This window comes from Macaca thibetana, chromosome 2 (assembly GCF_024542745.1).
Source record: "Macaca thibetana thibetana isolate TM-01 chromosome 2, ASM2454274v1, whole genome shotgun sequence".
Lineage (NCBI taxonomy): Eukaryota > Metazoa > Chordata > Mammalia > Primates > Cercopithecidae > Macaca > Macaca thibetana.
Window position 1 is genome coordinate 42056844 of NC_065579.1, and position 27176 is coordinate 42084019.

The 27176-nt window shown below is 48.3% G+C and overlaps 1 protein-coding gene across 1 annotated transcript in view; it reads right to left on the bottom strand.

The window, feature by feature from the left end:
* Nucleotides 1-1999: 1999 nt before the first annotated feature.
* The window catches only part of RBP1 (retinol binding protein 1), a 231986-nt gene continuing 206809 nt past the window's right edge, over nt 2000-27176 (bottom strand). Inside the window, 5 exon segments of the mRNA XM_050779748.1 lie at nt 2000-2250; nt 2995-3096; nt 23240-23418; nt 23916-24042; nt 24045-24199. Of these exon segments, the coding sequence (XP_050635705.1) occupies nt 2197-2250; nt 2995-3096; nt 23240-23418; nt 23916-24042; nt 24045-24176 (594 nt within the window). The 5' untranslated portion in view covers nt 24177-24199 and the 3' untranslated portion in view covers nt 2000-2196.

A 27176-nucleotide genomic window follows, 5' to 3' on the forward strand; every position in this document is an offset into this window, starting at 1 on the left:
CCGTGCTTTTGAGTCCTCCATCAGAACTTAACTGTTGGGTGAGGCTTTTATGCACTGGGGGTGGAGGTGTGATGGAAGTCGCAATACCTGGGATGGGATGGGAACTTGGGGTGTTTCAAACATTTCTGCATGCCCAAGAAGATCAGTGCTTGGCACACAATAGATCTTCATTAAATATGTGTGTGATGAATGAATGGTCTTTATAAGACTCTTTACCTTTGAGTTTTCCAACCTCAGGGACAGAGACCAGGGCCACAACGGTGCAGGGGTCTACAGAATATTATGCAATTTTGGATTTTCATTTCCTTGTCCAGGCTAGGGAAATGATCCCTATAATAAAAAAAACATTTCTTACATTTGTGTGAGGCAGGGTTTCTCAACATCATGACATTTTGGGTGGGATAATTATTTGTTGTGAGAACTTTCCTGTGCATAGCAGGATGTTTAGCAGTGTCCTTAGCCACTAACCAATAGGTGCTAATAGTGCCCTGCACCCAAGTTGTGAGATAAAATATGTCTCCAGATATCACTAAATATCTCTAGAGCTGGGGGTGGAATGAGCACTGAATGACCCCCCAGTTGAGAACCCTGAAACTGGTCTAGGGCACCAGTTTTCAACTCCAGTTGCATATTAAAATCACCTGGGGGAGCCTTAAAAACGTAAGTAATGGCCGGTGCAAAGGCTTCATGCCTGTAATCCCAGCATCCTGGAAGGCTGAGGCAGGAGGATTGCTTGAGTGCAGGAGTTCAAGACTAGCCTGGCCAACATGGTGAAACCCCATCTATACAAAAAAATACAAAAATTAGCCGGGCATTGTGGCACACACCTGTAGTCCCAGCTACTTGGGAGGCTGAGGCAGGAGGATTGCTTGAGCCTGGGGGGTGGAAGTTGCAGCGAGTCAGGATTGTGCCACTGCGTTCCAGCCCGGGCAGTGGAACGAGACACTGTCTCAAAAAACAAGTGAACATAGTAATGCCTGGTATTTTGAAACGTTTAGATGTAATTGATTGTAGGGAGTAGCCTGTGCATATGGAATTTTGAAGACTCTCCAAGTGGTTCTAACCTTTAGCCAGGTCTGAGAACTACTGGTCCAGTGCTTTGCGGGTTACAAGTTTCACAACCCATCTGTGCAGGAGGTGAGGCAGGTTCTTTTTGTGGTTTTCTGACTGGAGAAGTGAAGTCCAGAGGAGTGTGCTGTTGCCCTGTGAGTGCTGAAGTTGGGATTTTTACTCAGCTGGTCTGACTCCTAACTCTTGTCAAGGAGTAGGGCACAGTCTGGGCGGATTGTCAGATTCTCTAAAGCGGTCTTCCATGTGTCTTCCCTTTTCCAGTTGTTTTCCCTATTCACGATCTCTCACATCCTCACTCCTTCTGTTTGTTTGTGTTTCTTCATGAAAAGGTGCAGCTAGCTTTCCTCTACACTTTAGTGTGAACATGAGGCTGCTCTCTCTCTTTCAGGGGAATTGTAAGTTATGCTTTATCTACAACAGTGAAAAGAAAGGGCTTATACCAGCCCAGCCCATAGATGGGGTGGATGGTCTGGGGGTGGTGACATCTCATGACATCTCTGAAATTAAATCCAATAGGTAATTACTTATGTTTAAGTAATTTTATGCTTTGGACTTAAAATTATGTCCAGTTCCATTTTGTTCACAAATAGTGATGAAGCATCTCCTTGGTGTATAGACATTCTCTGTTGGTTGGATCTTTAGGGTGGAAGGTATCTTCTGCTTTTGTGGCACTCACTATACTTTGGCCACAATTAGATACATAACGTACTTGATACACAAATGATTGAATGTCAGGCCACCCTCCCACCTCCCATTCTAGACCCAAGCCTGTGCCTCTGGAGAGAAACAAAGGTGAAACTTTGGGACTAAATATGAAGACATGTGGCCAAATTTATCCACTCTGCCCATGGGTGGCACCAGGAGAAGCTGGCCTCGGAAGCCTTGGAGGAAAACTGAGCACATTGGGCAGTGAAACTTCCCCCAAACAGACGTTTTGAACACGGATCACTTTATTGGCATGGCTTTGTTTTAAGAAAAGGAAAAGAGACAAAGCCAAGAGACAGACTCTGCTAACAGATGCCTGGGGGTGGCTGGACATTTTTGCCTCATGCTGTGCAAAGAGGGGGATCCTGGCCCACACATCCACACCGCTCATTCCTTGGGACAAGGCTGTCTGCCTGGGCCTCACTGCACCTTCTTGAATACTTGCTTGCAGACCACACCTTCCACTCTCATCTCCTGAAACAAAAGCAGATGTTGGTCATTGGCCAGAGCAGAGTCACACTTACGGCAGGAACTCTAAAAATACTCATTAGCTTTTATTTTTCCCCAAGAGTTGGTTTAAGTAACCAGTTGTTTGGAAAGACAGTTAAACTGTATGGTGGAGTGCTCTGCAGCACCCTACAGACAGAGCTGGTTGAGAGGAAGAGTTGTGGCTCAGAGCTGACCAACAGGACCCCTTGACGCTTCCCCTCCCTAATCACCTCCCGCTGACCCAGACTGAGATCATATCTTAGAGAAGCTTAGAGAATCCTTCTTGGCTTTGGCCTATACGATTTGGCATGGTGAATATATACATCATTTGAGAGCAAATGTTGGTTCTGTCACTTTCTAGATGTGCAATTTGGACATGTAATCTAATCTTTTAGAGTTCCCATGTCCTCATCTCTAAAATAAGGGCCATATTCCTATTCTGAGAGAAGAGAAAGAGCTATAGAATGCAAAAGGGCTTAGCTCACTGCTGATGCTGAAGGGATATAACTCCTCACCTCTTCCCTCTGATTAGACGATTGGGTCAGCCTAGACCTTGAAAATATATTGCTTGGTTTTTAAAGTCACTCAGGCATCTTTTCCAGGCCCTTGGAAGAGAAGCTTCAGAACAGAACCAAGGCCCAGCCATGGTGCCTTCTTCCAAGGTCCATCTGGACCTCAACAATGACCAGGGCCTCTGGGGACCCAGCCTGACCCAGCCCAGGAACCTACCAGGTGCAGCTCGTCACCTTCGATCCACTGGGTCCAGCCACGCCCCTCCTTCTCGCCCTTCTGCACACACTGGAGCTTGTCTCCATCCCAGCTTACTGTTGTCTGCCAAGCAAGAGACACATTTGTCAACCTGGGGCAAGCCGGGAGCTCCTGGGGGCTGGGGGAGGGGCAGCTCCCAAACTTGATAATCCAGGATGTGCTCATGTCAATTTCATTGTAGAAAATTTGCAGCCTAATACTCCCTGTCCACCACATGCTTTTATTAAAGTGTGTAAATCAGTTTTAAAATTTATGAAAACCTCCATAAATTTTATTTAAAAGGGTAATTAGGAGGGAAAAAGTCATTGGAGTGTTGCTGTCATTGCAAGCACTGAGAATGGGGCTGAGGTGGGGAGGAGGGCCTGAGGGCTGAGCACAGCCAGGTGTGGGGGGTGAAGGATGTTTTCCAGAATCTTATGGTGAAGGGCAGACTTCTCAGAGTACCCTGACCATCCCCAGACACTTCATTCACCCATTCATTGTTTCAACGTATGCTAAGTCCTGGGACACCAAAAAGACCCCATCCCTGCCCTCAAAGCGCTCTTCATCTTACAGGGAGAATGACCTTAGATATCAATAACCCAGTGAAGGTACAAATGGCAGCTGTTAGCTGCCTGCCTGCTCTGCCGGGCAGTCTCTGTGCTGTCTCTGAAGCCTCATGCCTGTCCACGTGAGCGTGGATTAGCATCTCCTTTTCACAGATCAGGTTCAGGGACTTGCCAAGTTCACCCATGTTGTTCAGTGGAAGAGCCAGGTCTGAACACAGATCTGTAGGGCTCTGAAGGCCCCCACCCCAATAGACTAAATTGTTTCTTGAAGGGTTCAGGGTCACCAGGGTTACCGACCAGAGGCTGTGGGAGCCCAGGTGAGAGTCCAGGAAGTGGGATTCCCTAGGGCTGGGCCCTAAGGGGAGAAGAATGGAGCTGAAGGAGAGGAAAGGAGGCACTGTGGAGAAAAGTTCCCAGTGGCCTATCACGGGGTGAAGGCCCGAGGTGGGACAGCAGGAAGTACGCTCAGGAGCTCATCAGGAGGGCACCAGGGAACTGAGGAGGAAGGGGAGGAAGATCCCACAGCCCAGCCTGGGCTTGGCAGAGCACAGATGAGCACTGTGACACCCTCTACCCCCCACATTTGGGCCCCCACATCTTCCCTGAGCACTGCGAGCCTTGCCATGTGCTGGGCAAGCTGAAGGGAAGACAGGCAGGAGGAGGAGGCCCAGCCCGTGTCCTGGGGAGATTTCAGTCTTAGTGGAGCAGGAAAGGTCCACCCAGCAACACAGGGCTGAAAAAAGTGTTGGAGTTCAGAGGCAAGGTGATCCTGCCACCCCAGCATAGCCATGAGTGTGCCCTAGACTGAGACACATGTCACAGACGTGGGCACAGAGAAAGCGCAGTGGGCATCGCTCATATTTGGGGCTGCCCACCTTCTTTTGAATAGCCATCCCATATGGGGCAGTTCTGTTATGAGCCCGGCCTCCCCACAGTAGTGCTCAGCACTCTGTTTGCCCCTCGCTCACTGTGTGGCTCTCAGCAAATCCATCCCTTCTCAGCGCCCCTGTGCTCACATCTGTCACACAGGGACATTAACTCAGGCCTTGGATGTAGAGAGCTAACGTTCTAGGATCCTTGTGTTCCCTGCCATGCTCAGCTGAGTCAGGACAGTCAGTAACAGCCTGATAAAGGATTTGGGAGAGGAGACTTACGGGAGATGGGTGTGGCGGTAGTGGGGCCACTCCCCGCAGGAGGACCTCCCCACCCCAGGCCTCCGTCCTGGCCTGCTGATCACTACTGCCCCCTGCTGTTGGGGTGAAGCCTGCAATGAGACACATGCACTAGGGAGGCAGGTGGAGCCACATGTGCTCCCCCAGCTTTGCATAGGAATAAGTCTGGCCTCTGCTCCAGAGAGAAATGGGGCATAAAAGGACTTGGGGGGCAGATCCTCTCTCTGATCCAGAAATTCACTCAGGGCACAGTCTAGTCCCAGGCCAGAGAGAAGGCAAAACATCGTGTGGTTAACGTGTGGTGAGACATGTCATGGGTAAGGACTACTCACGACCTCATGCCATAAATAAGACAGGACGCCCATTCACTTATCCGTGCTCCTTCCATGCCAGGCCTGTAGAGGGAAGTGGGGACCCAGAAATCAGTCCTCAGCTTCAAGAAGCTCTAAGAACACTTGGTTTCCTCATCAACTGATCTTCTCTTTGTGTGTTGAATCCAGGAGGCTACTGTGCATAAGAAGGGCTCCAGATTCACTCAGAGGCACAAGAGACAATTGCTTGTTTTCAGCTATGATATACATTTTTGCCTCTTCTGGAAATATTAGTCAGGAAATATAGTCATAGTCTTTGTATTGGAAAATTTTTTTAAAAAAAACACTAAAGAAGAAAATAGTAATAAAAATGATACATGTAGTTTTGTTTATTTAGAGATGATTGCTCTAGGCCAGGCGTGGTGGCTCATACCTGTAATCCTAGCACTTTGGGAGGCCGAGGCATGTGGATCACCTGAGGTCAGGAGTTCGAGACCAGCCTGACCAACAGGGTAAAACCCCATCTCTACTTCTCTACTGGAAATACAAAATTAGCTGGGCATGGTGATGCATGCCTGTAATTCCAGCTACTTGGGAAGCTAAGGCAGGAGAATTGCTTGAACCCGGGAGATGGAGGTTGCAGTGAGCCAAGATCATGTCATTGCACTCCAGCCTGGGCAACAAGAGCAAAGTTCTGTCTTTAAAAAAAAAAAAAAAAAAAAGATAATTGCTCTAACATTGTGTATATTACAATATATGGTAAATTTCCATCCACTCTTTTTTTTCTATCTATCTACATGTTTCTGTTTTATACAAAATTAGAATTGCATCATTTATGGTTTCGTATCCTCATTTCTTCATTTAATTGAAGCAATTTCCTATCTCAACAAATATTCTCCATAAGCATTATTTTAATTGCCACATAATATTCTAGGAAGTAGCTACACAGTGTGTGTGTGGCCCACCACAAAATGAAAATGAGGGGTCATTTGCTCAAAATCATTAAGAATTTTAAGCTGGTGACAGCAGAGCATTAAACCAAGTGAGGGGCCTTCTGAGCCCAGGGCCATGATGGACTGCCTTGGTCACAGGCCCATGAAACAGTCCCTGATAGTATTTGATTATACATACGTACTGTTATTTAGCCAATTACCTATTTTGGACATTTAAGTTATTTATTTATAATTCTGTGCTACTATAACTAAGACATCTTTGTATACACAGTTTTGAACACATTGTTCCCTTGGAAGAAATTTCCAGAGGAGGAATTGTTGCATCAAAGAGTGTGCATATTTGAAAAGCTTTTGATGAGTATTGCCAGCTTTATCTCCAGAAAGCTCACACCTATTTACCTTCCAACACCAGGGTCAGAGAATGACCATGAGAGAGATGTTTATTAATGGTAAAGCCGGCTTTTGCTCCTGGGGCTACTGTGTCACCATTTCCAGATCGCTGGCATCTTTTAACAGGGGCCATCTGGATATAAACAATAACAATACCTTAGCCCAAAAGAATGACAGATGGCAGAATTTCAGGCAGCTTGACAGCTTGAGGGATAGAGAGAATAGAAGCCTGTTGGGGTGCAGAGGAGCCTTTCTGAGAGCCCTACAAACCAGGCCTCTTAAAGGGAAGGATCCCTATCACATGCATGCTACATCAGTCTCCAAGGAAGCCTTTCTTAACCCCAAGCTTCTGTTGACTCTGATACTGGGTGAGTTGGACAAAGCAGAGATTATTCTTGTTTGTATTGGATGTAGAGGGGTGGCTGAGCTCAGAGAGGTTCCATGCCTTTCTCTGGTCACCTAGTAAATGAGAGAAAGAATCTGGGCTGGAACATGGGCTTTGCATGACTTGGTGCCCACTTGTTTCCCAGTCTAGGGCAGGGCACCTGCCAGGTGCCCAGGAGATGGTGGCTAAAATCTTTGGGGGCTGCAGAAAAACACATGGACATTGTGCTAAGACTCTGAGCAGTCTCCTGGAGGAACACCATTAAGTTCATTCCAGCCATTGTGGGGGTATGGGTGCTGGGAGTCAGAAAGAGGTCTTAAAGGTTTCTGCCTATAAAGAGGTCCCCACAGAGAAGTGCCCAGGCTGTCATGGCCTCAAAGGAGTTTCTACAAATGGGAGGGGCATTCTAGGCAGAGTGAATAAGGATGCAAGGGTAGGAGATGATGAGGGAGAAATGACAACAGTCGGTGCTGTAGATGACTATCCTGGAGTTAAGGAGAGGAGGAACTAGGTTGTTGGGGGGTGGTGGGGAGATGGGGCCAGAATATCAGACTGAAAAACCCAGACTGTGGCCTGGAGCATGTGTTCAGTGCCTGTCTTTGCTGCCTGTGCTGTTGGGTAGAACCATCCAGGAGGGCAGGTGGGCCAGGGAATTGGTCAGGCTGTCCTCTGGGTTAAAGAATCCTGGAAGCTCTCTTCCCATTTATACTTGGCTCCTGGTCCCTGCCCACTTCCTACTATACCACCTCAACCTATATCAGCTTGACCTAGTATCGGCAGCAAAGAACACGGTATCAGATAGAGCTGGGTCCTCTGTTCCCGACTATGTTGGATGACATTGGGCAACTGGATTAACCTTTCTGAGTCTCAGTGCCCTCAATTGCAAAAGAAGGCTAAACGATACCTACTGTGGCAGATTCTTCCACTGGGGACTCCCGAGTCACATGATATTCAAACCCCTGTGAAGTCTCCTCCTACATCACCTTGGTTTGGCCACGTGACTTGCTCTGGCTAGTGGGACATGAACAAGCATGATGGAAGCAGTGCCTTTATAAACACTTGCATGCTGGGGGCTTGTCCTCTTGGAACCCTCCCCTCTTGAAACCCAGCTGCTATATTTTAAGGCAGTCCAGGCTACTCTGCCAAAGAGGAAGGCCACAAGGGGAAGCCCTGGAGGATGGGAGAGAAGCCACTTGGAGAAGAGTTGAGGCGCCCCAACTGAGCTTTCAGCTGAACAAAGCCACAGGCAGCTGAACTGCGCAATTAACCAACAGAATCATGAGAATTATATGGTTGTTGTTTTAAAGTATTAAGTTTTGGGGTGGTTTGTTACATGGTATTAGATAAACAAAGCACCTACTTTACCAGGTTGTTCTGAGGATTCGAGAAAATAAACAGAAAATGCATAGGGCTGGCATGTAGGAGGCACTAGGTAATGGTAACCATGATGCCCAGAGCTTAGATAAAGATGGGTTTGCTTGTCAATGTTGAACAACAATGAAAGCCTTTTTTTTTTTTTTTTTTTTTAAGAGTTGGAGATTTGTGAAGCAGTGATTGACATGCTATGCAACATGGCCAAAGTTTTGGAAGCTCCTTCTCTTTCCAGGATACTCAGATCCATGAGGAGACCTGCAGGGGCTGCCTGCTGAGCACCAGGATGCCTGCTTCCTTTATATGTTAACTGGTCTTTGTTTAAGCAGAAGATCTGTTTGAAGACTCCCCATTGATAGCTGGGATGGCTCAGCAATGTGATTTCATTCTCCCACTCTCCCCATGTTCCCTTTTGGTGGGACTGGATTTTTCATTTTAAGCTTTTTATCTTGTGGGAATAAACTAGTTATTTCAAAGAAAATCTGATTTGTCATAAGAACAGAAAAAGGAGGTGTGGAGCCAAGGAGGGGGACTATCACTTAAAAACCAATGACATGGAAAAGGAAGTAAGTGATGTTGGAAGATGAAAGCCTAACAAACAATGGTAATTCATTTTCTTGTGACACAAAGTGGAACTTATGAAAACAACTTTCCCAGGACCCAATAACTTATTCCACGACCTCCCTCGGAAGTCAGCAGCCAGCCATCTTTGCTAGATCAGGAGCAGTGAACGTTTGGGGACAAGGATTCAGCCAGATCTGAAAGGGTCATTAAATGGTCATTTAATCTGGCTTCCTAGATTAATCCAATTAATCAGGGTCTAATGGAAGAATTTCAGGTAGGAATATATTCCTGATGCTTTTCAAGTCCCACAGAAAAGGCAGGTGGCTGTGGGGATGGGGTGAACATGGGTACAAACCAAGGGGGCTAGACAATGCTGCTTCTCCCAACCCCCATATGGGCTTTGGGACCACCTTAGAAATGAGGCCCCGATAATCCAAGAGTAAGGAGGAGGGATGGCCATTTTCAGCTCACCTCCTCACCAGAAATTTTCATCCCATACATCGCCCAAAAGTCTGCAAATGGGCTGGAACCAGGGACGCCGGTTGGAAAGTGAAGCCAATCTAACTTTTCTATTAAAAACTAATGATAACCCCCATCACCTTGGCCTTGCCAGCAGTTTACCCAGAGAGACATGTGCCAACAAATGAATGAAGACAGCTTTGTACCACTAGGACAAGGGACTTTTACCTCAGAAGCCATTTTCCAGCTCCTCTGACCACTTAGAAACCCCAGCTGTCACTGCTGCATGGGACAGTGACACAAAAAGCCCAGCTCCCACAGGCAGCCTGAGTGGGTGTCTCCCAGGGATGTTTCAAGGCCCACTTGCCCCACTCAGGTGACTCACACTGGGAGTGCCAGACAATTCCCACTAAATGGAACCATCTCTTGGCAGTGACCTGCTATGACCTGCAAATGGTGGGAACTCTATTTGGTATCAAGAAACTTGTGACATTCATTAACACTCCCATGCCAAAACCCCACTCTCAAGAGCAGGGGATGATGGATCACTCACAGCCCTCCACCCGGCCCTAGTAGTCCCTCTGTTTACGGATCCTCCTCTGGAGGGCTGGGACTGAATTCTGTTGTCTCTGTGGTTCCAGAGCCAGGTTATAAGAGGTGAAGCTTTGCCCATGATGATACTGCCTGCAAAGGCCAGAGCCAGGACTGACACAGGTCTGACTCCAAAACCCATGCTCTTTAGATTTGGGGTAAAATTTCAAAACCAGACAGTGAGTAGATACTTTCTTTGCATAAAGTAAATTGCTAAAAGATGCAAATCCTGGAGTTTGATTTGAAAGTGTGCTTCTCCTTTTGAGGCTATGTGTGTTCCTGGGACAATTAGAGGGTTTTCAGCATCTGGTGCTTGTGTTAAATAAGTGATCAGGAGGGAAAAGTAGGGGAGACAACAGAGAACCTGCCAGGTGCCAGGTACTGTGCTGGGAACTTTCCACAATGTTTCACTAAATCTTCAAGCTTTACAGCTGACAAAAATTAGGCTTCTATAAATAACCAGCCCATCACCAAGGGGTTAGGGCTTGAGCCATAACTTGAAACCAGTTCTCTCTGGCTAAAAAGTCCATGAGCTGCCCCTGAGGCCAGGCTGGTGAATGGGTGGGTAGTGGCTCCTCTTCTCTGGTCCATTCCTGGGGGGCTGGAATAATCTAAACTCAGCACATTCAAGAGGAAAAGCCAGTTTCACTCTAAAAGCAGACTAAAACTAAATTAATAAGGCCTTAAAATGTGAACAAGTAATTAGAGACATAATAGATGTTCAAAGCAACCACTATAAATAGTATAGCCACAAGGCTTTTGTGAGCATGAAAGAATGCAATTCTAATACCATGAAAAAGCTAACAGCAAATAATACAATTCTTAAGACAAACAAAATGAGAAAATGTTAAGACTAATAACCTTGACATGTTATAGTGTTATAGTTATTTTTCCTTAAACAATTCGGAAAGTTCCTAGAGTCAATTTAAACCATTGGAGTGCTCAAGGCCAAGGTTCTGGATAAGGAGGTGGGAACAGGACTGGAGAAGGTCACAGGGCCCTGTGGAACTACACTCATTCATCCCAGGGACCTAGCACTTAGGGTGGCCCTAAGGCTGGGATGGACAGAAGCTCTGCCATGGGGTAGCTCAGCCTGGAGAGAAGGCAATGACACCGCTGTGCTATACGCTGGGGTGGGTGACGGCCCCCGACCCAGCCTGGGGGGTCAGGGAAGGCTCCCTGGTGGGAGTCATAGCATTGCTGTCATTATCAGTCACCATCATCAACATCATAACAACATGTGTTGAGTACTCATTATGTGCTGGGCAGGGTACTAGGCAAAGTATGTGTCATACCAGTTGACTCCTGACAACCTCCTACAACAGGTATACTACTCATCATTTTACAAATGTGGAGACTGAGGCCTGAATTTCACCCAACCATGAAGTGGGGAGATGAGATTCGACTCTAGAGCTCATGCTCTTGATGACTGTGCTCTGCAGTTCCCTGATTTAAACTGACCCTTGACTGAGCAATAGGAATTCGCCACGTGGTTCTGTGCAAGGGAACAACATTCAGCAATCATGAGTTTCACGCCTCCAGTGCACCAGCTGTGGGTGCTGGAGAGAGGGAAGTAAGGTGAATGGCCTGCTCTTGAGGGCTCACAGACTATCTGAGAAGAAGGTAAGAAGACAGAGAGAATTCCAGCAGAATGGTAAGTGCTGGTAGACAAGTGCTGGAGGTTATGGAAGTCAGAAGGCAACTCGACAGCCTCTAAAAGGTAGAGACAGAGGCCCATCAGGGAAGGCTTCCTGGAAGAGGTAAGGCTAGAAGTAATGCTGGAAGTGATGCCAGAAAACACCACGGGAGTTAGCAAGGAGTGGAAAGAGGAGCCAGGCGCAGTGGCTCACACCTGTAATCCCAGCACTTTGGGAGGCTGAGGTGGATGGATCACCTGAGGTCAGGAGTTTGAGACCACCCAGACCAACATGGTGAAACCCTGTCTCTACCAAAAATACAAAATTAGCTGGGCGTGGTGGCACGTCCCTGTAATCCCAGCTACTTGGGATGCTGAGGCAGGAGAATTGCTTGAACCTGGGAGGCAGAGGTTGCAGCGAGCTGAGATCATGCAATTGCACTCCAGCCTGGAAAACAAGAGTGAAACTCTGTCTCAAAAAAAAAAAAGAGTGGAAAGAGGAAAAAAGGAACAAGGGAGTCCCAGGCAAAGGGAACAAGCACAGGCAGTTGCAGGAAAATCAGGGACAGCAGGGGCTGCATGAGGGAAGCTTCTACATAGGTTTTGCCCAGCTTAACTTGTGGATGACCCTCCCCATGAAGGCTGACCCTGTACCTCCAACCCAGAATTTACTGAGGAGATTGCTCACAGCCTCTCTTCTTCCTCACAGTATGTCTTCATGCTCCAGCTGGCCAAACCTGGTGCCATGGAAAATCCAGCGTAGCCAGTGCTGGATCTGCTACCTGGGGCCAGTACAAGGAGTTGGTGTGTTATCAGTTCCATCAGCACAGGCAGGGGGGTGGAAATGGGGAGTAGGGTGGGAGAATAAGAATTAGAGAGGGGACATCCTGTCAGAGAGTGCTTAGGAGGGGCACTGAAGGCCTCACCCCTTCCATGGGAATCTCTGGCCTTTATTTTATATGTGTGTGTGTGTGTGTGTGTGTGTGTGTGTGTGTATATATATATATATATATATATTTCAAGGCAAATAGAAATAAATGGCTCCCAGAAGATAAGAGGGGCTAGATCAGTAACCAGGTAACCAGGGAAGAGTGAGCATGTCAGGATCTCTTGATGAAGAACTCCTTGGGGTCTGGGATCCTCTTATTCACTGCAGGACACCAGCCCCCATGTTAGAATCCGTGGCAGAGAAAATGTGCATTGCCATTTGTTGAATGAATGAATAGCAGAAAACATTCTGGTGGCACTCTTGCATTGAACACCACGCTTTCTCCAGGCAATGTGGCTGTTTCTTCCTCACAGGTAAGCCTTATAGAAAGGGGCCAGCCATCAGAGTGATTTGACCCTGAGTCTCTAGGGCTCAGAGTGCTTAGGCTCTATACTCAAAGGTGCGCAACTAGGAACAGTATAAGACATGGTTTAAATCCCCTCTGCCCAGCTCTGAGCCCATGGTCTGCCTAATGTTCCCATGTGAACATTTTGCTGGCATGAATATTATGGTCATTGAATATCACCTGGTAGGCTGCGGGCCTGGTCTGGCCCAGCCATGGGACAGATGCCTGACTGCCAAGCTGAGCATTCAGGAGGGACCCAGTGATAGCCTTGGGTAGAGGCAGACCTGAACTGCAGGTTCCCACCTCTTTCTTGCTGGGTGACCAAAGCAATTTACTCCACCTCTCTGAGCCTTCACTTCCTCATCTGCAAAATGAGGCTAGTGAGCCCAGCCACAGAGCAGAGCCATCCGGATGAAATGAAACAAGGGGTTTCAAGGACCTATGTCAGTGCAGCACACACAAAATGCTCAGTAAGCAATAATTCCTGTCCACTCTTGGCCTAGTCCAGTTTGTTCCCTGTTCCCTGTGAGCGTGGAGGGGCAGGTGCCTTTTTAGGCCAGCCTCCACCCTCATAATCCTGCTAGCTCTTCTCTGGTTTGCCAGGTATCCCTTCATACATGTGACCACCCCCAGAATTGGTCTTCTGGAGGTCACAGATCAGTGTGAGAGGATGAATAATAACAGCTCATACTGATGGGGCAGTGGCACGGTGGGTCTTCTCACACACCGTTCACCTAATCCTCACCACAAAGCAGGTATCCCCTATTTCATAATTATCCCCACTTCACAGACAAGTAAAGTCACAGAGAAGTGAAGTAACTTGCATAAGGCCACCCACTTTGTAAGGGAGAGAAACGAGATCCCAACGATGACAGTCTGGGCTGGTCCGGCTGGTCTAGCTCTGGAGTCGAACCAGTTACAGCTCTGTCAGACTGAGTCATTTCCTTCATGTATAATATAGGAAGAATTTTGGCATCTTTATCATAGAATTATTGTGAGGATTAAAAGAATTAATGCATGGAAAGTGCTTAGAAGAATTTTTGGCACATGGAATACCTAACAAACATGAGCTATTATTAAATGGCAATTGCATCTTGCAGTGATACTGTCAATGACTACATTTAGATTTCTGAGGTTCTGCTATTTTCACTTAACATTCATTTAATGAACACATTGGAGACCACTGAGCCCATGATGGTGTGGCTGCTGCTGTGTAGAATCTCAGACACATTAACTAGCATCACAGGTGCCCTAAAAGCAGCACCTGAAGAGAGAGGCTGCAAGGCAAAGGAAGGGCACGGTGGTGGGATGGGGAATCAGGATGGGATGAACAGAGCAGATAAGCCTGGGCAGGGTCTTGACCAGTGGGTAATTCTCCTCCCAGAGGAAGAGGCAAAGAAATACCTCAGGGAAGTGAGTAGAGGGATGCAAAGAGGATGGCAAGTGAAGGCTCCGACAAATGGCGGGATGGGGCCAAGCATAAGGAGTGAGGGAGAGACAGGCAGGGCCATGATCTGAGGAGCCTGAGTGCCATCTGGCTTTTACCCATCAGCACTGGGAAGCCCTTGGGAATTTTGAGTTGGGGAGTAGCATGATCAGATTCCCTTTTTAAAAAGGGAGGGATGGGCTGAAGTGTTGAGCATGGTAAAATGGAGATCAATGTGAAGATACTGCAGTAATTAAATGAAATAATCCATGGAAAGCGCTGAGCCTGGCACATAGTAAGCATGAGAGATGTTAATTGTTATTATTATTACTGGCATGAGATATTCAGAGCAGTGGGAATGAAGAAAAACAGGAAGAGACGTTAAGAAGCAGAATCTATGAAACTTGGTGACTGAATGCCTATAAAAAATTTTCATTTATCTTCATAGTAATCATTTACATGGCTACGTAGTGGTCTATGCAGTTAAAAAGCCACAGTCTTTCTAACCACCCATAGTTATTTGATATTTAGGTATACCAGCAGGAGATAGCCTGTTCTATAAACCATACAAAGTAGGGAATCAGAGGCATCCGAAGTCAGATCACAAGTCTGGGGTTAACCAGTAATGTGAATCTGGGCAGGACTTTTGGCTCCATGTCTGTAAAATGGGAGAGTGGCACCTCCTATCCAGGATTGTTAGGAGATTAAATAAACATAAAGTGACAGGACAGGGCCTACCACATAGTAGGCCCTGAGATAGTGGTTATGCTTATGTGGGTTGTTGAGAATTACTATCCCAGAGTGACTAACAGATACTTTTGTACAAATAGAATGATTTTCCTGGAACATAATCCCATAAGTGGGATCCCTGAGTCAAAGAGTAAGATGATTTTCTGATTTATTGCACATTATGAGAAGATTATTATTATTATTATTTTCATTTTCTGAGTGCAGGGCCAGTTCCACTGTAAAGCTGGCAAAGGTAGGTTTTGGAGCCTGGGTTCCATGCCATCCCCACCTTCACACCCATCTTGTTTATACCATTCTTTCCCAGAGTACTCCTATGCTATCCTTGGACCCTCAGTTCAGGAATGACAGAGGGAAGAAAGAGGGAAAGGGTGGCAAGAGGAAGGAAGAAAGGAAGAACTTATTAATCCCTGTATTAAAGGTAGCTGGCACCCTATGGTGCTTGCGTTCTTGGAAACTACCTGCCACGTTGTGAGGAAGCCCAGGCAGCCAGCAGAGAGTGAGTGTGGGCTAGCCATCTGTAAAGTGGATCCTCTACCTCCCCACTGGCACGGCAGGCAGCAGGGACAAGGCATCCCCACTGCGCCCTGCCCAAATTGCAGATTTGTGAGCAAAACAAATATTGTTGCGTTAGGGTACTAAGTTTCAGAGTGGTTTGTTACACAGCAACAGGAAATGGAAATAATTCATTACCACATTTAATTATCACATAACTCCATTAGGTGGGTATTACCCTTAGCTCCTTTTACAAATGAGCACATTGAAGCTCGGAGGGATAAAGTACCCTTGCCAAGGAAACAGCTGGACGGCGGAACCAGGATTCAAATCCAGGCCCATCTCAAAGTCAAAGCTCCTAATTGCTCTGTTGCACCTCACACGTGTCCAGCTGCAAACACTATTGGTATCACTTACTTGGACCCTCAGTTGCAAACCACTGTCCCCAGGCAGTCTTTATCCCCCACTACCCTGATCCTGGAATGGAGCTCCACCTACCTATTCTCATTCATCCCCTAGAACTAGGCACCTTTTACCCCAGCACAGGTTTATTACATTGAATCATGATGAGAAAAATCACAGGAAACTAGGCACAGGCCAGCCGGCTTCCTTGTTTTTCTTTGTTAGTAGTTACCAAAAGCATGGTCCTTGAACCAACAGCATCAGCATCATCTGGGAACCTGTTAGAAAAACAAGTTCTCAAGCCTCAACCCAGACTTTCAGAATGAGAAACTCTAGGGGTAAGGCATGCTCAAATTTGAGAACTACTACTCTAACATGTGGGCCTTAATGCTTGATCTCTGGAGTTTGAATGTCTTAGGATGTTTTCAGATGCAAGTGACAGGAAACCAATTCACATAGCTTAGGGGGAAAGAAAAAAATGTATTGGTTAAAGTACATGGTAAATCTAGGAATGGTGTGTCAGGAACTCTAGTAACCCTCTAATGTTGCATTCTCTCTGTCTCTATTGGCCTCATCGTTTATTTTCCTTCAATTGGATTTTTCCATGCAGCCAAAGAAGGCGGGGTAAGGGGACTGGCCTCAGAGAACTCGAAGCTTACATCGTAACAGCTCATCAACCTTTAAGGGAATAGAACTCACCTGTCTCTCAGGGTTCCTAAATTAACTCACAGGAAATGGTGACTGGCCCAGCTTGGGTCACATACACAAGTATGTGACAGGCCATGGGGCACTGTGATCACTCTGGCAGAAGGTGCTCGTCCCAGAAAAGACAGTGTACTATGATTTGCAGTCCCACCAGGACCCAAAAGGTTGAGAAGGAGTAATTCCCACCATAAAGAAAACGGTGCTTCTCTTGAGTGGAGGGTGGAGAAGCAATGTTGGTCAGAAAAACAAACAGCTGTAATTCATTCAGTAAACACCTGGCCATCATAAGTGATTATGCCATGCCCCTCCGTCTCGGGTATCACAGGCCCTGGACCTGTTCTGCACATAGTATTGTGGCTTCCTAAGCCCCTGTGCCCAGCACTATCCCTATGGTCCTCAGGTTTGCTTTGTGAGACACGCTGAGCAGCAATTATGATGCCCATTTTGCAGATATGAAAACAAAGGCAGTGTGTCTAATCATTTAAGGTCGCTGTCAGATAATTGAGAAGAATTCAAATAGATGTTCTGACTCTAATACCAGTGCTCCTTTCACTCATTCTAGGCCTTGTCAAAACTGCCTGGGTTTACCTTCAGACTGTGAGAAGGCTCAAAATAAGGAACTGAGGTGCTGGCCTTCAGCAAAGCTCTGTGGGAGACCTTGGGGTAGAGAGCTTTATAAACAGACTAATTAGAATTCTTCCTCTGCCACCAGCTAGCCCAAGGGTGACCTTGGGCTAAAAAGGCACTTCACTTCTTTGAGCCTCAGATTCGCATCTGTGAAATGAGTATAATGATACTTACTGAACAGCATTTGTTGTGGGGACCAAAGGAGAAAAAGTACAAAAAGCAATTGGGGCAGGCATGGCACTTAGTAAAGATTTAGTACATGTTATTTTCCTTTGTTCCTGCCTAACAAAACCCAAAACCCAACAAAGCAGTGTGATTTTTGAAAGCTACTTTGTGAATTTTATTTGGGTTGCTTTAATTCTTCTTTTTGTAATCCTCAAAAGCACGCTGCTGACACCGATTTCAAAGGTCGGAGAACTTTAGCTAAGACATGAAAGAGATCCTGTGTTTCTAGCCTGGAAAGGGCCCAGCTGAATGCCAGGTGCCTGATCTGGGCAGGGGCAGCTCTCAGAGGCTCCCAAATCCAATGGCATTCTCCGTGCTGCAGCCCAGGGAGTTAATTTAGCCAGTGGCATTGTGTGTGTGTTTTCTTTTTAACAAATCAAAAAATATCTTTAATGGGTCAAGAATAGGATCAGAAACCTGGCAAGAGTTTAAACCAAAGTGTCAACAGTGCTCTGGAGGATTTCATGTATTACCATATATAATTAGATGGATGGATGGATGGATGGAGAAATAGAAGGATGTAAGTAAGGAAGTCCAGGGAGGGAAGGGAAGGAAACATAGCTGGTTAAAAAAGAACTTAGAAAATCTGTAAGTGCTGATATGGAAAAATGCGTAAGAAATATCACTGAGTTAAAAAAATATGTAGAGAAGTGGATTCCTTTTTTCTTTTCCTTTCTTTCTTTCGGTTTTAGATAGAGACACTGACCAACTGCCCAATCAATAGATAGATCCCTTATAAGTCTGAGGAAGATTTCTGGACAGATCCACCAAGTGGGAATCAGGCTAAGCGGGGGAAGGGGCCCTTTTCAACCCATACTTTTTTGTGCTATTTGAATATTTTCCTTTTATAATAAAAACAAAGAAAGCGACAGAGGGGCGGAGGGCTGGGAGCAGAAGGCAGGCCCTGTGGAGGGGTCATCCTAAGTTCAACGCTGGATATGAAGTTGAGGCTTCAGCCACGGGGGGAGGTGCCAGTTCCCGGAGTGAACAAAGCCATCTCCTCCAGGAAAAACCTGACCTGGACACGGGGATGACACATGGCCCCTCTGCCACCCCCGCAGAGCCAGGCTCACGGCTGTGATTCCTGGCCTAGGCTCAGTCTTCTCCCACAAAACTTGCTCATGCTGGGGGGACTTCGAGACAAAGAACCAAATCATTCTGAGGGACTCCCTTGCTCAGGAGTGAGAAAACACTATCTGAAGTCAGAGCACCTTCCCTTTCTCAAGAGCTCCCACCCTGCCAAAGCACATATGTGCTATATTCAACAAATGCTGCTGCTTCCTCGCTGGGCCTGATCGCAAATTTTTATGGACAAAGGCATGCAAGGAAGCAATGGAGAAAAGCCCTGCGTCTGCTCAGCTGAGCCCAGACTTTATATATCTCTACCAAAATAGCGCCTGCTGTTTGTGGTCCCATAACATCTGATTAGATCAGACTGGAAATGTGAGCCTAGTGATGCAGAGCCGCCCAGAACTGAATCCCTCCACCCCTCCACCTGGGGAGAGAGCACAGAGCTATTTCAGGTGGTTCTGGGCATGGATTGCAATGTCCACAGGACTCGGGTGATGGGCCAAACTGGCCCTCTACGTGCCCATGGCCCTCTACACCTAATTTTACAGTTTTTCCTTTTTTTTTTTTTTTTTGTAGAGATACAGGAACACAGTGTGTTTCTTTACTCCAGAGCAGTGATTCTTAAGCTTTAGTTGCATCAGAACCACCTGGAAGGCTTATTGAAACACAGATAGCTGGCCCCACTCCCGGAGTGTCTGATTCAGTAGGCCAGGGGTGTGGCCAGAGAATTTGTATTTCTAAGAGGTTCCCTGTGATGCTGCTGCTGCTGCTGTCTCTGCTTTGGGACCCACAGCTCTAAAGGAACCCACAGTGCAGACAGTGACAAATGGCCATTTGATCCTTGACTTCAGGTAACAGGATGGGCTGAAGACTGGGGTAAACTAGGAAATGTAACATCTAGAGGGAGCAGCTGCAGCATATTCCAGGGGTCCACGCAGTGCAGGAATAAACAGGTGCCCAGTGTTTCCAGGGCCCTTCTTTTTCTTGTTGTTTTTGTTAAGAACAGCCAGAAACATGGATTTTTCTGTGAAATCTTATAATCTTTGGCAGTTATTGGCAACTGACTCTGAAGTTTTTCAAACATTGTACAGGCCAAACAAAACACATCGGCAGGCTGGGCTTCACCCTCTGGCTGCAGTTCTAGAATACAGATAAGGTTCCCATGGAAAAGAGGCAGGATCAGAGATCTCTGAGCCAGTGAGAGCCTCTGCCCTTTGGGGAGGGATGTCAGCCTGGTCACACCTCTCCCAGCAAGGACTCACAGACGCCTGTCAGGGTCACATCAAGTCTCCCTGCCGGGTTCTCCTGGCTCTCTTCTCTCCCAGCCGCATCTCACACTCCAGCCATGCTGAAGTCTTTGCGGACAGCCCCTCTCTCACCTCAGAAACTCCCTCCCAGCCAGGCTTTTCTGACCCCGGGCCTTTGTACATGTGGCTCCTGCTTACCGAAAAGCTCTTATCCTTTTCTCCACATCTGCCCTAATTAGTCCTTTAAGGCCCCTCTCAGCTGTTACCTCCTCTGGGACTTTCCCTGACCACTGCTTTCCTACTCCCAGCTGTGTGCTCCCCAGCCCACCATGCTCCCATCATGCATTGGGCTGTAATGGCCTGAAGATGTGCCTGTCTCCTCCACTGGCCTGGGTGTCCAGAAGGCCTTGTTGCCTCTGTGACCCCAGGGCCAAGCGCAGGGTCTAGTGTGGGACGGCTCTTGGCTTTGGCCTTTCTTTCAACCCCTTTCTGTTTGCCTGGCTACTTCCTGTCTATCCTTTAAGCCACAGTTCAGATTCCACTTCCTGTGGGAGCCTTCCCTGACCTCTCAGACCAAGCAGGGAGTGCTTCTCTGCCTGTATCAGCACAGTGTCCACTACATCATGATTGGCTGCTTCAGGCCGCCTCCCCCTTACACTGAACTCCATGAGGGCAGGAATCATGTGTGATTTGACTCATTGACACAGGGGTTGCAAAGATAGTGGAAGCACCATGAGATGCTTGTGGCGTCCAGAGAGGAATGGAAAAAAGAGATGAATGACCGATCCCAAGTGAGAATGGGACTCCTGTAATATGCTGGGAACAAACTCCTGTGGGCCACTGCTCCTGGCTTGTGGGTACCCAGTGTGTGAGGCAGAGGGGGGTAGCAGTGAAAGTTATCTTTGGCAACCACCTTGTCCAGGACCCCTGGCAGCCCTCAGAGAGCTCAGCTGGTGGCCTCTGGGCACCCAGCTCCCCTCCATTAACAAGTCTCAGGCCTGACAGCCACTCTAATTCTATCATCCTACCCCCATCCAGCCATGTCCTTCCGGCAGTCCAAAGCAGCACACCACCCAGCAGGCAGCCCACAGGGAAGGGCTTTTCTGCACTGCATGGGGCTAGAGGAAGGCTAGAGCAGAGCAGAGGGGCTGTTCCATCTCCCAACAGGCCACAACAGGTGAGTGAATGGCTGTCTACTTGAGAGTGGGCATCCCTGAGTCCTGAGGCAGTGACAGTAACCATGCATCCCAGACCAGTTTCACTGGATTCATCCAGTGGCTGAATCTCCACAGTCTGCTCAACTACTGCTTGATGCTTGATTGACGCTGATGCTGTATTGAGAAGAAAAGGTGGCCCTTGTCCTTTCCTTTGTATCCAAAACCCTCCCTTCAACCTCCCTGCTTTATTTAAAATGAAGCACAGAAGTCACATCTTCCAGAAATCCTTCTGGGATCCCCTTCTCTGGGTAGTCCCAATCCCCTCACTCGCACCCTGTGCTTCTCTTTGCCACACTGTGTTGAGTGTTGGTGTGCCTGCCTCCACTGCAAAGACTTTGCGTTCCTGGACATCAGGGCCTGTGACATGCTCTGCTGTCCTGTGCCTGCCGTGGTGACCAGCCTGTGAGGGAAGCAGTATGTTCAGTGCAGTGGTTAACTCAAATCCTCCCTCTGCACTTCCCCAAGGTCACATAGCAAGAAATCTTGCCATGGTTTTCTTATCTGTAAAATGAGACTGGAAAGGGTGTTGTGAAGATTAAGTCAGCTAATGTAACGTTTGAATAGCATCTGGCATGACAGTAAGCACTTGATGAGTACTATATTTGCTAGTATTATTAGGTGATCAATAAATGTTTCATGCGTTAAAGGATGAGGAAAGGAAGGAAAGAGCGAAGATAATTAGTACAAGCCAGCACATGCCAGATTTGTGGTGACCCAAAATAAAGGTTCGATGTGATCTGTGAGTTCCACAATAGTGAGTGGGGTAAGGATTATTCTTAAGGGGCAAAGTTCTATGAGGTGTGCCAGGGAGCAGGTCTTAGGCAGTAATGAGAGAGGCAGATCCCATCTGAAGGTCTCCTTTCCTATTGTGAGTCTTTCCTTTCTCAAGAGTCCTTGAGATTTTTAAAGGCACAACCTGACATTTCCCTACAACAATGGTGCTTTCTCCCATTAGTGGTCCTTCCAAGGCCACTCCCTGCTGACTACCCCCTCTTTCCTATCATTCCAAACAGCAGACTCAGATACCAGTCCTGACTGCCTTCAGATGAATAGACAAGGTGGGGGAATGAGTCATCCAGGCTCCAGACACCTATTCCCAGACATGGGCATCCCTTCAACTACAATCCTAACAGACCTCAGCTATCTTGTTTCTGCACAGACTACCAGCAGAGAAGCTGGCAGAAAGCAGGAGTGTGGGCTTCAACATCAGAAGGCCCAGGGCTCAAGTCTCATCTCTTACAAGTCTCGTCCTCTCTCTGAACCTCAGTCACTGCATAACATGGGGTTACTTATCCCTCCCTCACTGTGCTGTGCTGTAAGATGACTAGCACAGTGCTGGACACACAGCAGACCAGCGGTAAAGACCCTTGAAAATGGTGGGAGGGGATGGGTGAGGACCCCATCAATAAGCAAGGCGGCTCCTGGGATCAACATAAGCCATTTCTGAACCCAAGACTATAAAAAGGAGAACAAAAGTACCTTGACCTCCCAGCAACCAGATAATGCTGATGGAGGCCTGGGGCTGGCCTTCCGGAGTCTGCTGTGGCAGTACTAATTGCAATGTCCTGGGTCAGGAGCTTCTCACCCTTGTGGGAGGTCTTGGCCCTCCCCCTTCCCCCACTGCTGTTTCCTCTGGCCTGGGCTGGAGGGGCACTGACTTACTGACTAGGTGTCAGCCCTAAAGTTCAAAGAATGCTCAGCAGGCATTGGATGACAGGGTGGGGAAGGGGATGGCCAGGAGCCAAATCCCAGCTCTGGGGCAAGGATGGGCAGATCAGAGGGCTTCCAGCAGAGATCAAGGTGCCCCCAGCTTCCTGGAGTGACTTCACACTAGGTCATATTGAAAGTTTATACTTCAAAGGGGTTACTTGTGTTTCTTTTTTCTTTCCTCCTTTCTTTCCTTTTACCCTCCACCAGCCCATAGCCAGCCAGAGAACAGCATCAACAGACCTGCTTTGAACTCCAGCCCCTCCCTAGCTGTGCTACTCTGGACATGTTACTTCATCTCTTTGAGACTGTTTCTTCATCTATAAAATGGGCATATTCATATCTCCCTCAAAGGCTGTGTGAGGCTTAGGTGAAGTCATGTGCATAAAGCACCGGGCAGAGTGCCTGAACGCAGTGGAGACACAGCACATGGCAGCCTTCATAACCATCACCTTCCAGTGCAGATAGAGCAGGATGCTTCATGAGTTGGTGCTGCCCACCATGGGGGCTGAGAGGGGGAAGTGTTTTCAGTCCCTCAGGCCCTTGCCCCCTCTCGGATGAGCTAGCCCAGCCCTTGGTCAGGCCCCCTGGGCAGGAGACACTGGGTGCACGCGAATCCTCACCATGCACTTGCGGTCATCTATGCCTGTCAGATCCTCCTCAAACTCCTTCCCAACCTGGAAGTCCATGATGTAGTTCCTAAAAGTGCTCAGCGTGCGGATGATCATATGGTCACCGTCCTGCACGATCTCTTTGTCTGGCTTCAGCAAGTTGGCGATTTTGCGCAAGGCCACATTGACGTCTGCGGGTGGGGAGCGGGGAGAGCGAGCGGCAGAGAGTTGGCAGGAAAACTCAAGAGAACCGTTCCCAAGGTAGCGCGACCCCAGGAGCCCCCTCCGCCCGCAAACACTGTTAGGGTTCCCGCTGGCTTTGCGCTGTCTCTGCGCACAGCCTGCCTGTGCCTCCCCGCGCCGCCCCCCACAAAGTTTTCTGCTCTTATGTCAGCCGTTTAAAAACAAAAACTAGCAAACCAAGCCACAGATTTACTAATGAAATTACCCACGTCCAGGGCCAAAAAGCAGACATTTGCCACCGGTTAACCTAACAACCCCAAATTCTCCAATCCGCAGCCTAGGGGCCGCCATGGGAGCAGTGGCCGAAGACGCCCTTTCTAGCGTCCGGGGGTACCGGACCGCGGCTCGCCGGGGCGGAGGCAGGCAGGCGGCGGCTCGGTAGGGCTCTAGGGAGCGGCCCGGAGCTGCTCGGCCGGGCACCCAGGGCGCAGCGGGCAGCGCTTACCCAGCGCGCGCAGGTACTCCTCGAAATTCTCGTTGGCCAACATCTTCCAGTACCCAGTGAAGTCGACGGGCATTTCGCGGAGTGACTGGAGCCAGTTGGCCACGAGCGGGCGGGACGGCTGGAGACTCTGCCGGGACAGCGGCTGCCGGTGCTACGCGGGTGGTGGGCGGCCCGGAAATGAGCGCCCTTCGGGGACAGGGGGCTCTGCGGGGCGGCGACAGCTGGATTCCGAGCGCGCACAAAGCCTGCGGGAGGATCCATTGTAGCGGTCGCCCCTCCCCGCTTAGCGAGGGCGGGCGCAGGGGCGGGGGATGTCGAAGGGTCAGGTTTGTCCAGGCCGCGCCACTTTCGTTTCTGACGTTCAGTTCGTTTCCCCTGCAAAGAAAGGAGAGGATGGGAGACTGGACGTTTGCTTTGCTGGCCGAACTCTTCGGCTCCTGGGGATTTCCTTCAAACGCCATGAACTTCTCACACTCAGCAGCCACTCGAGGGTTGGGAAACAGTCTCCTGGGGTTTGTACTGGCGTGATTAGGGAAAGAGGCCACTTACAGGCCTTTGTCTAAAGCCTCACGCCAGTGGTGGCTGGGGTCAGGAAAGCTGCGCGGTTCAACTATGGGCGAGAAAAGTGGGGCACTTTCTACGTCTTTTCCAAAAATAAAAGAAAGGATGCTGGGCGCGATGGGTCACGCCTGTAATCCCAGCACTTTGGGAGGCCGAGGCGGGCGGATCACTTGAGGTCAGGAATTCGACACCAGCCTGGGCAACACGGTAAAACCTCGTCTCTACTAAAAATACAAAAAATTAGCCGGGCGTGGTGGCGGGCGCCTGTAGTCCCAGTTACTCGGGAGGCTGAGGCAGGAGAATAGCTTGAACCCGGGAGGCGGAGGTTGTAGTGAGCCGTGATCGTGCCACTGTACTCCAGCCTGGGCGACAGAGTGAGACTCTGGCTCAATACATACATACATACATACATACATGCATACATACATGCATACATATATACATGCATACATACATGCATACATATATACATACATAAAATGGTTGATGTTATTTGAAGTGCATGTGGCTAAAAAGGCCTTCTGGGTGATTCTGATGCACAATCAACCTTGAGATCCACTGCTGCTTTATGCAAATATAAGCAATATACTGTTGATTAATGTTTCCTCCCGTTTCACCTAATGGCAGCACTGTACTCCACAGTGTTCTGGACTTTGCTTTATTCACTTAATATATTCTGGAGACCTTTCCATAATTGTACATACAAAGTATCCCCATTATTTTGTGGAGTATTCCATTGCTTATCCAGCTTGTCCCCTGATGGACAAACTATATTGTTTCTGATCTTTCACTATTAAAAGCAGTACTGAAATGAAAATCTTTGATCACATCTCCTTTGTCACCTGCGTGGGTATGTCATAGTGGTTTAACATGGCTGTATTTGCCACCAAGGAGATGACATAATCACATGGGCTGACTTTTTGACCCTCTTTTTCACTACCTTTTAGATTGCTTTTTGCACAAATCACAGCCTAAGTGACAGCAGATAACATTTTCTTCCCCTCTAGCAACACCTTCCCCAGGCTGCCTCCCTGGGGCTCACATGTATTCTCACAGTGCAGGCTGCATTAGGAGACGTCTCTTCCTCGGGGCAGAGGCAGCTTCCTCCCAGGCAGCGACCTGGATTTCAGCTTTTCTCACCCTGTTTCCCTAGACCAGGGTTTGTTTCTTAACCTCTGTGCTACTGGCATTCTGGGCCACATAAGTCTTTGTTGTGGGGGGCTGTCCTATGTATTGTAGGATGTTTACTGGAATCCCTGGCCTCTACCCACTAGATCCCAGTGGTACCCAGACACAAAGATGTTCCTAGACATTGTCAAAGGCCCTGGGATGTGGGTGCTGGGTAAACCAGCCCTGGTTGAGAGCCACTGCTCCAGGCCCCTGTTTCTCGCTGCTGCTTTGTCTGGCTCTGGGATGGTCAGGTCATCAGTTGTTCACACAAGCACTGGCTCTGTGTCCCTCCCTAGCCAGCCCAGGGCTCATCTTGGCTGGGCACTCAGGGCAACCTGTCCCAGTCCTTCTAATCTGAAGGTGCAATAAGACACCTCTGCAAGGATGGATGGGGTCTGACCTGGGTTCTGCAAGGCATCTCACCAGGGCCAGCCATGCTTTGGGCTTCCTTGTCCTGACTTACCAGAATGGAGCATTGGTCAAAGGCTTAAGCAATGAACTGGCCATTCCTTGGTCACTTCCAACTAGTCTGAAGTCTTCTCCCTGCTCTCTGACGCTCTCTGATGCCATCCAGCCCAGATAACTGGATTTCTCATCCTCCCCAAACTTCTCCCTTTATGCTGAATCTCCTGAGATGGTTTATGCCAAATGCCCAGCACAGTGCCTGGCACACAGCAGAGGCCAGTCTGTTCTGGCTCCTTGCCATGCTTGGAATGGCCCCTTCATGTTCGAGGCAGAGGCCCGCCCACCTCTCCAGTCCTTCTTGTCCATCCCAAAGAACCACAAGCCTGCCACTCCTCCCTCCTCTGACCACTCTGGATAACTCCTGCTCACCTGACCTCACTTTTCTGACCTGGTCAGCTGAGCATCTAGCACTTAATTCAGCTGGTTTCACTCAGTTTCTGTCTGCCTCTTTATCTAGTCTTCCAACAGGGTCAGTATGCTCCTGCCCTTCTGGGTCTGCTCCCAGGAGCGCTCTCCCAGGCACAGCCCCTGGTGGCTGTGCTATTTCTTGCAGCAAGGGGTAGGCTGCATGTGCAGGCTTTAGAGGCAGAATGCCTGTTCCACTGCTGGCTGGGTCACTGTCTACCAGAGTGATTTGGGGTAAGATACTTGGTCTCTTTGTGCCTCAGTTACCACATCTGTGAAATGGGGACACTCTGACTACCTCTCAGGGTGCTGAGAAGCAAAGGATGAGGAATCTACAGGGCGTGGCCCTGAGTACTGTTCCGGATCCACTGCTGTTTGAGCCAGAGGAGCCCTAGAAGGGAGGGAAAGGCAAGGGAGAGAGAAGGGGGCTGGTTTGTGCTCCTCCTCTGGGGCTTTAAGATCAGTCTAATGAACTGAAATGGGAAATGCTCTTCAGAAGCATCAGGTACCATCAAAGTTATCCTTCCTCAGCCCATGCTGTTATGCTTGATTTAATCCATTTGGTTCTCGATTTAGAAATGAAAAGTATTTTTTGGAGCTCCTTTCTGTCTGGGTTAATCTTACTTGGGATGTGTGAAGCAAAGAAAGAGGAAGTGAACA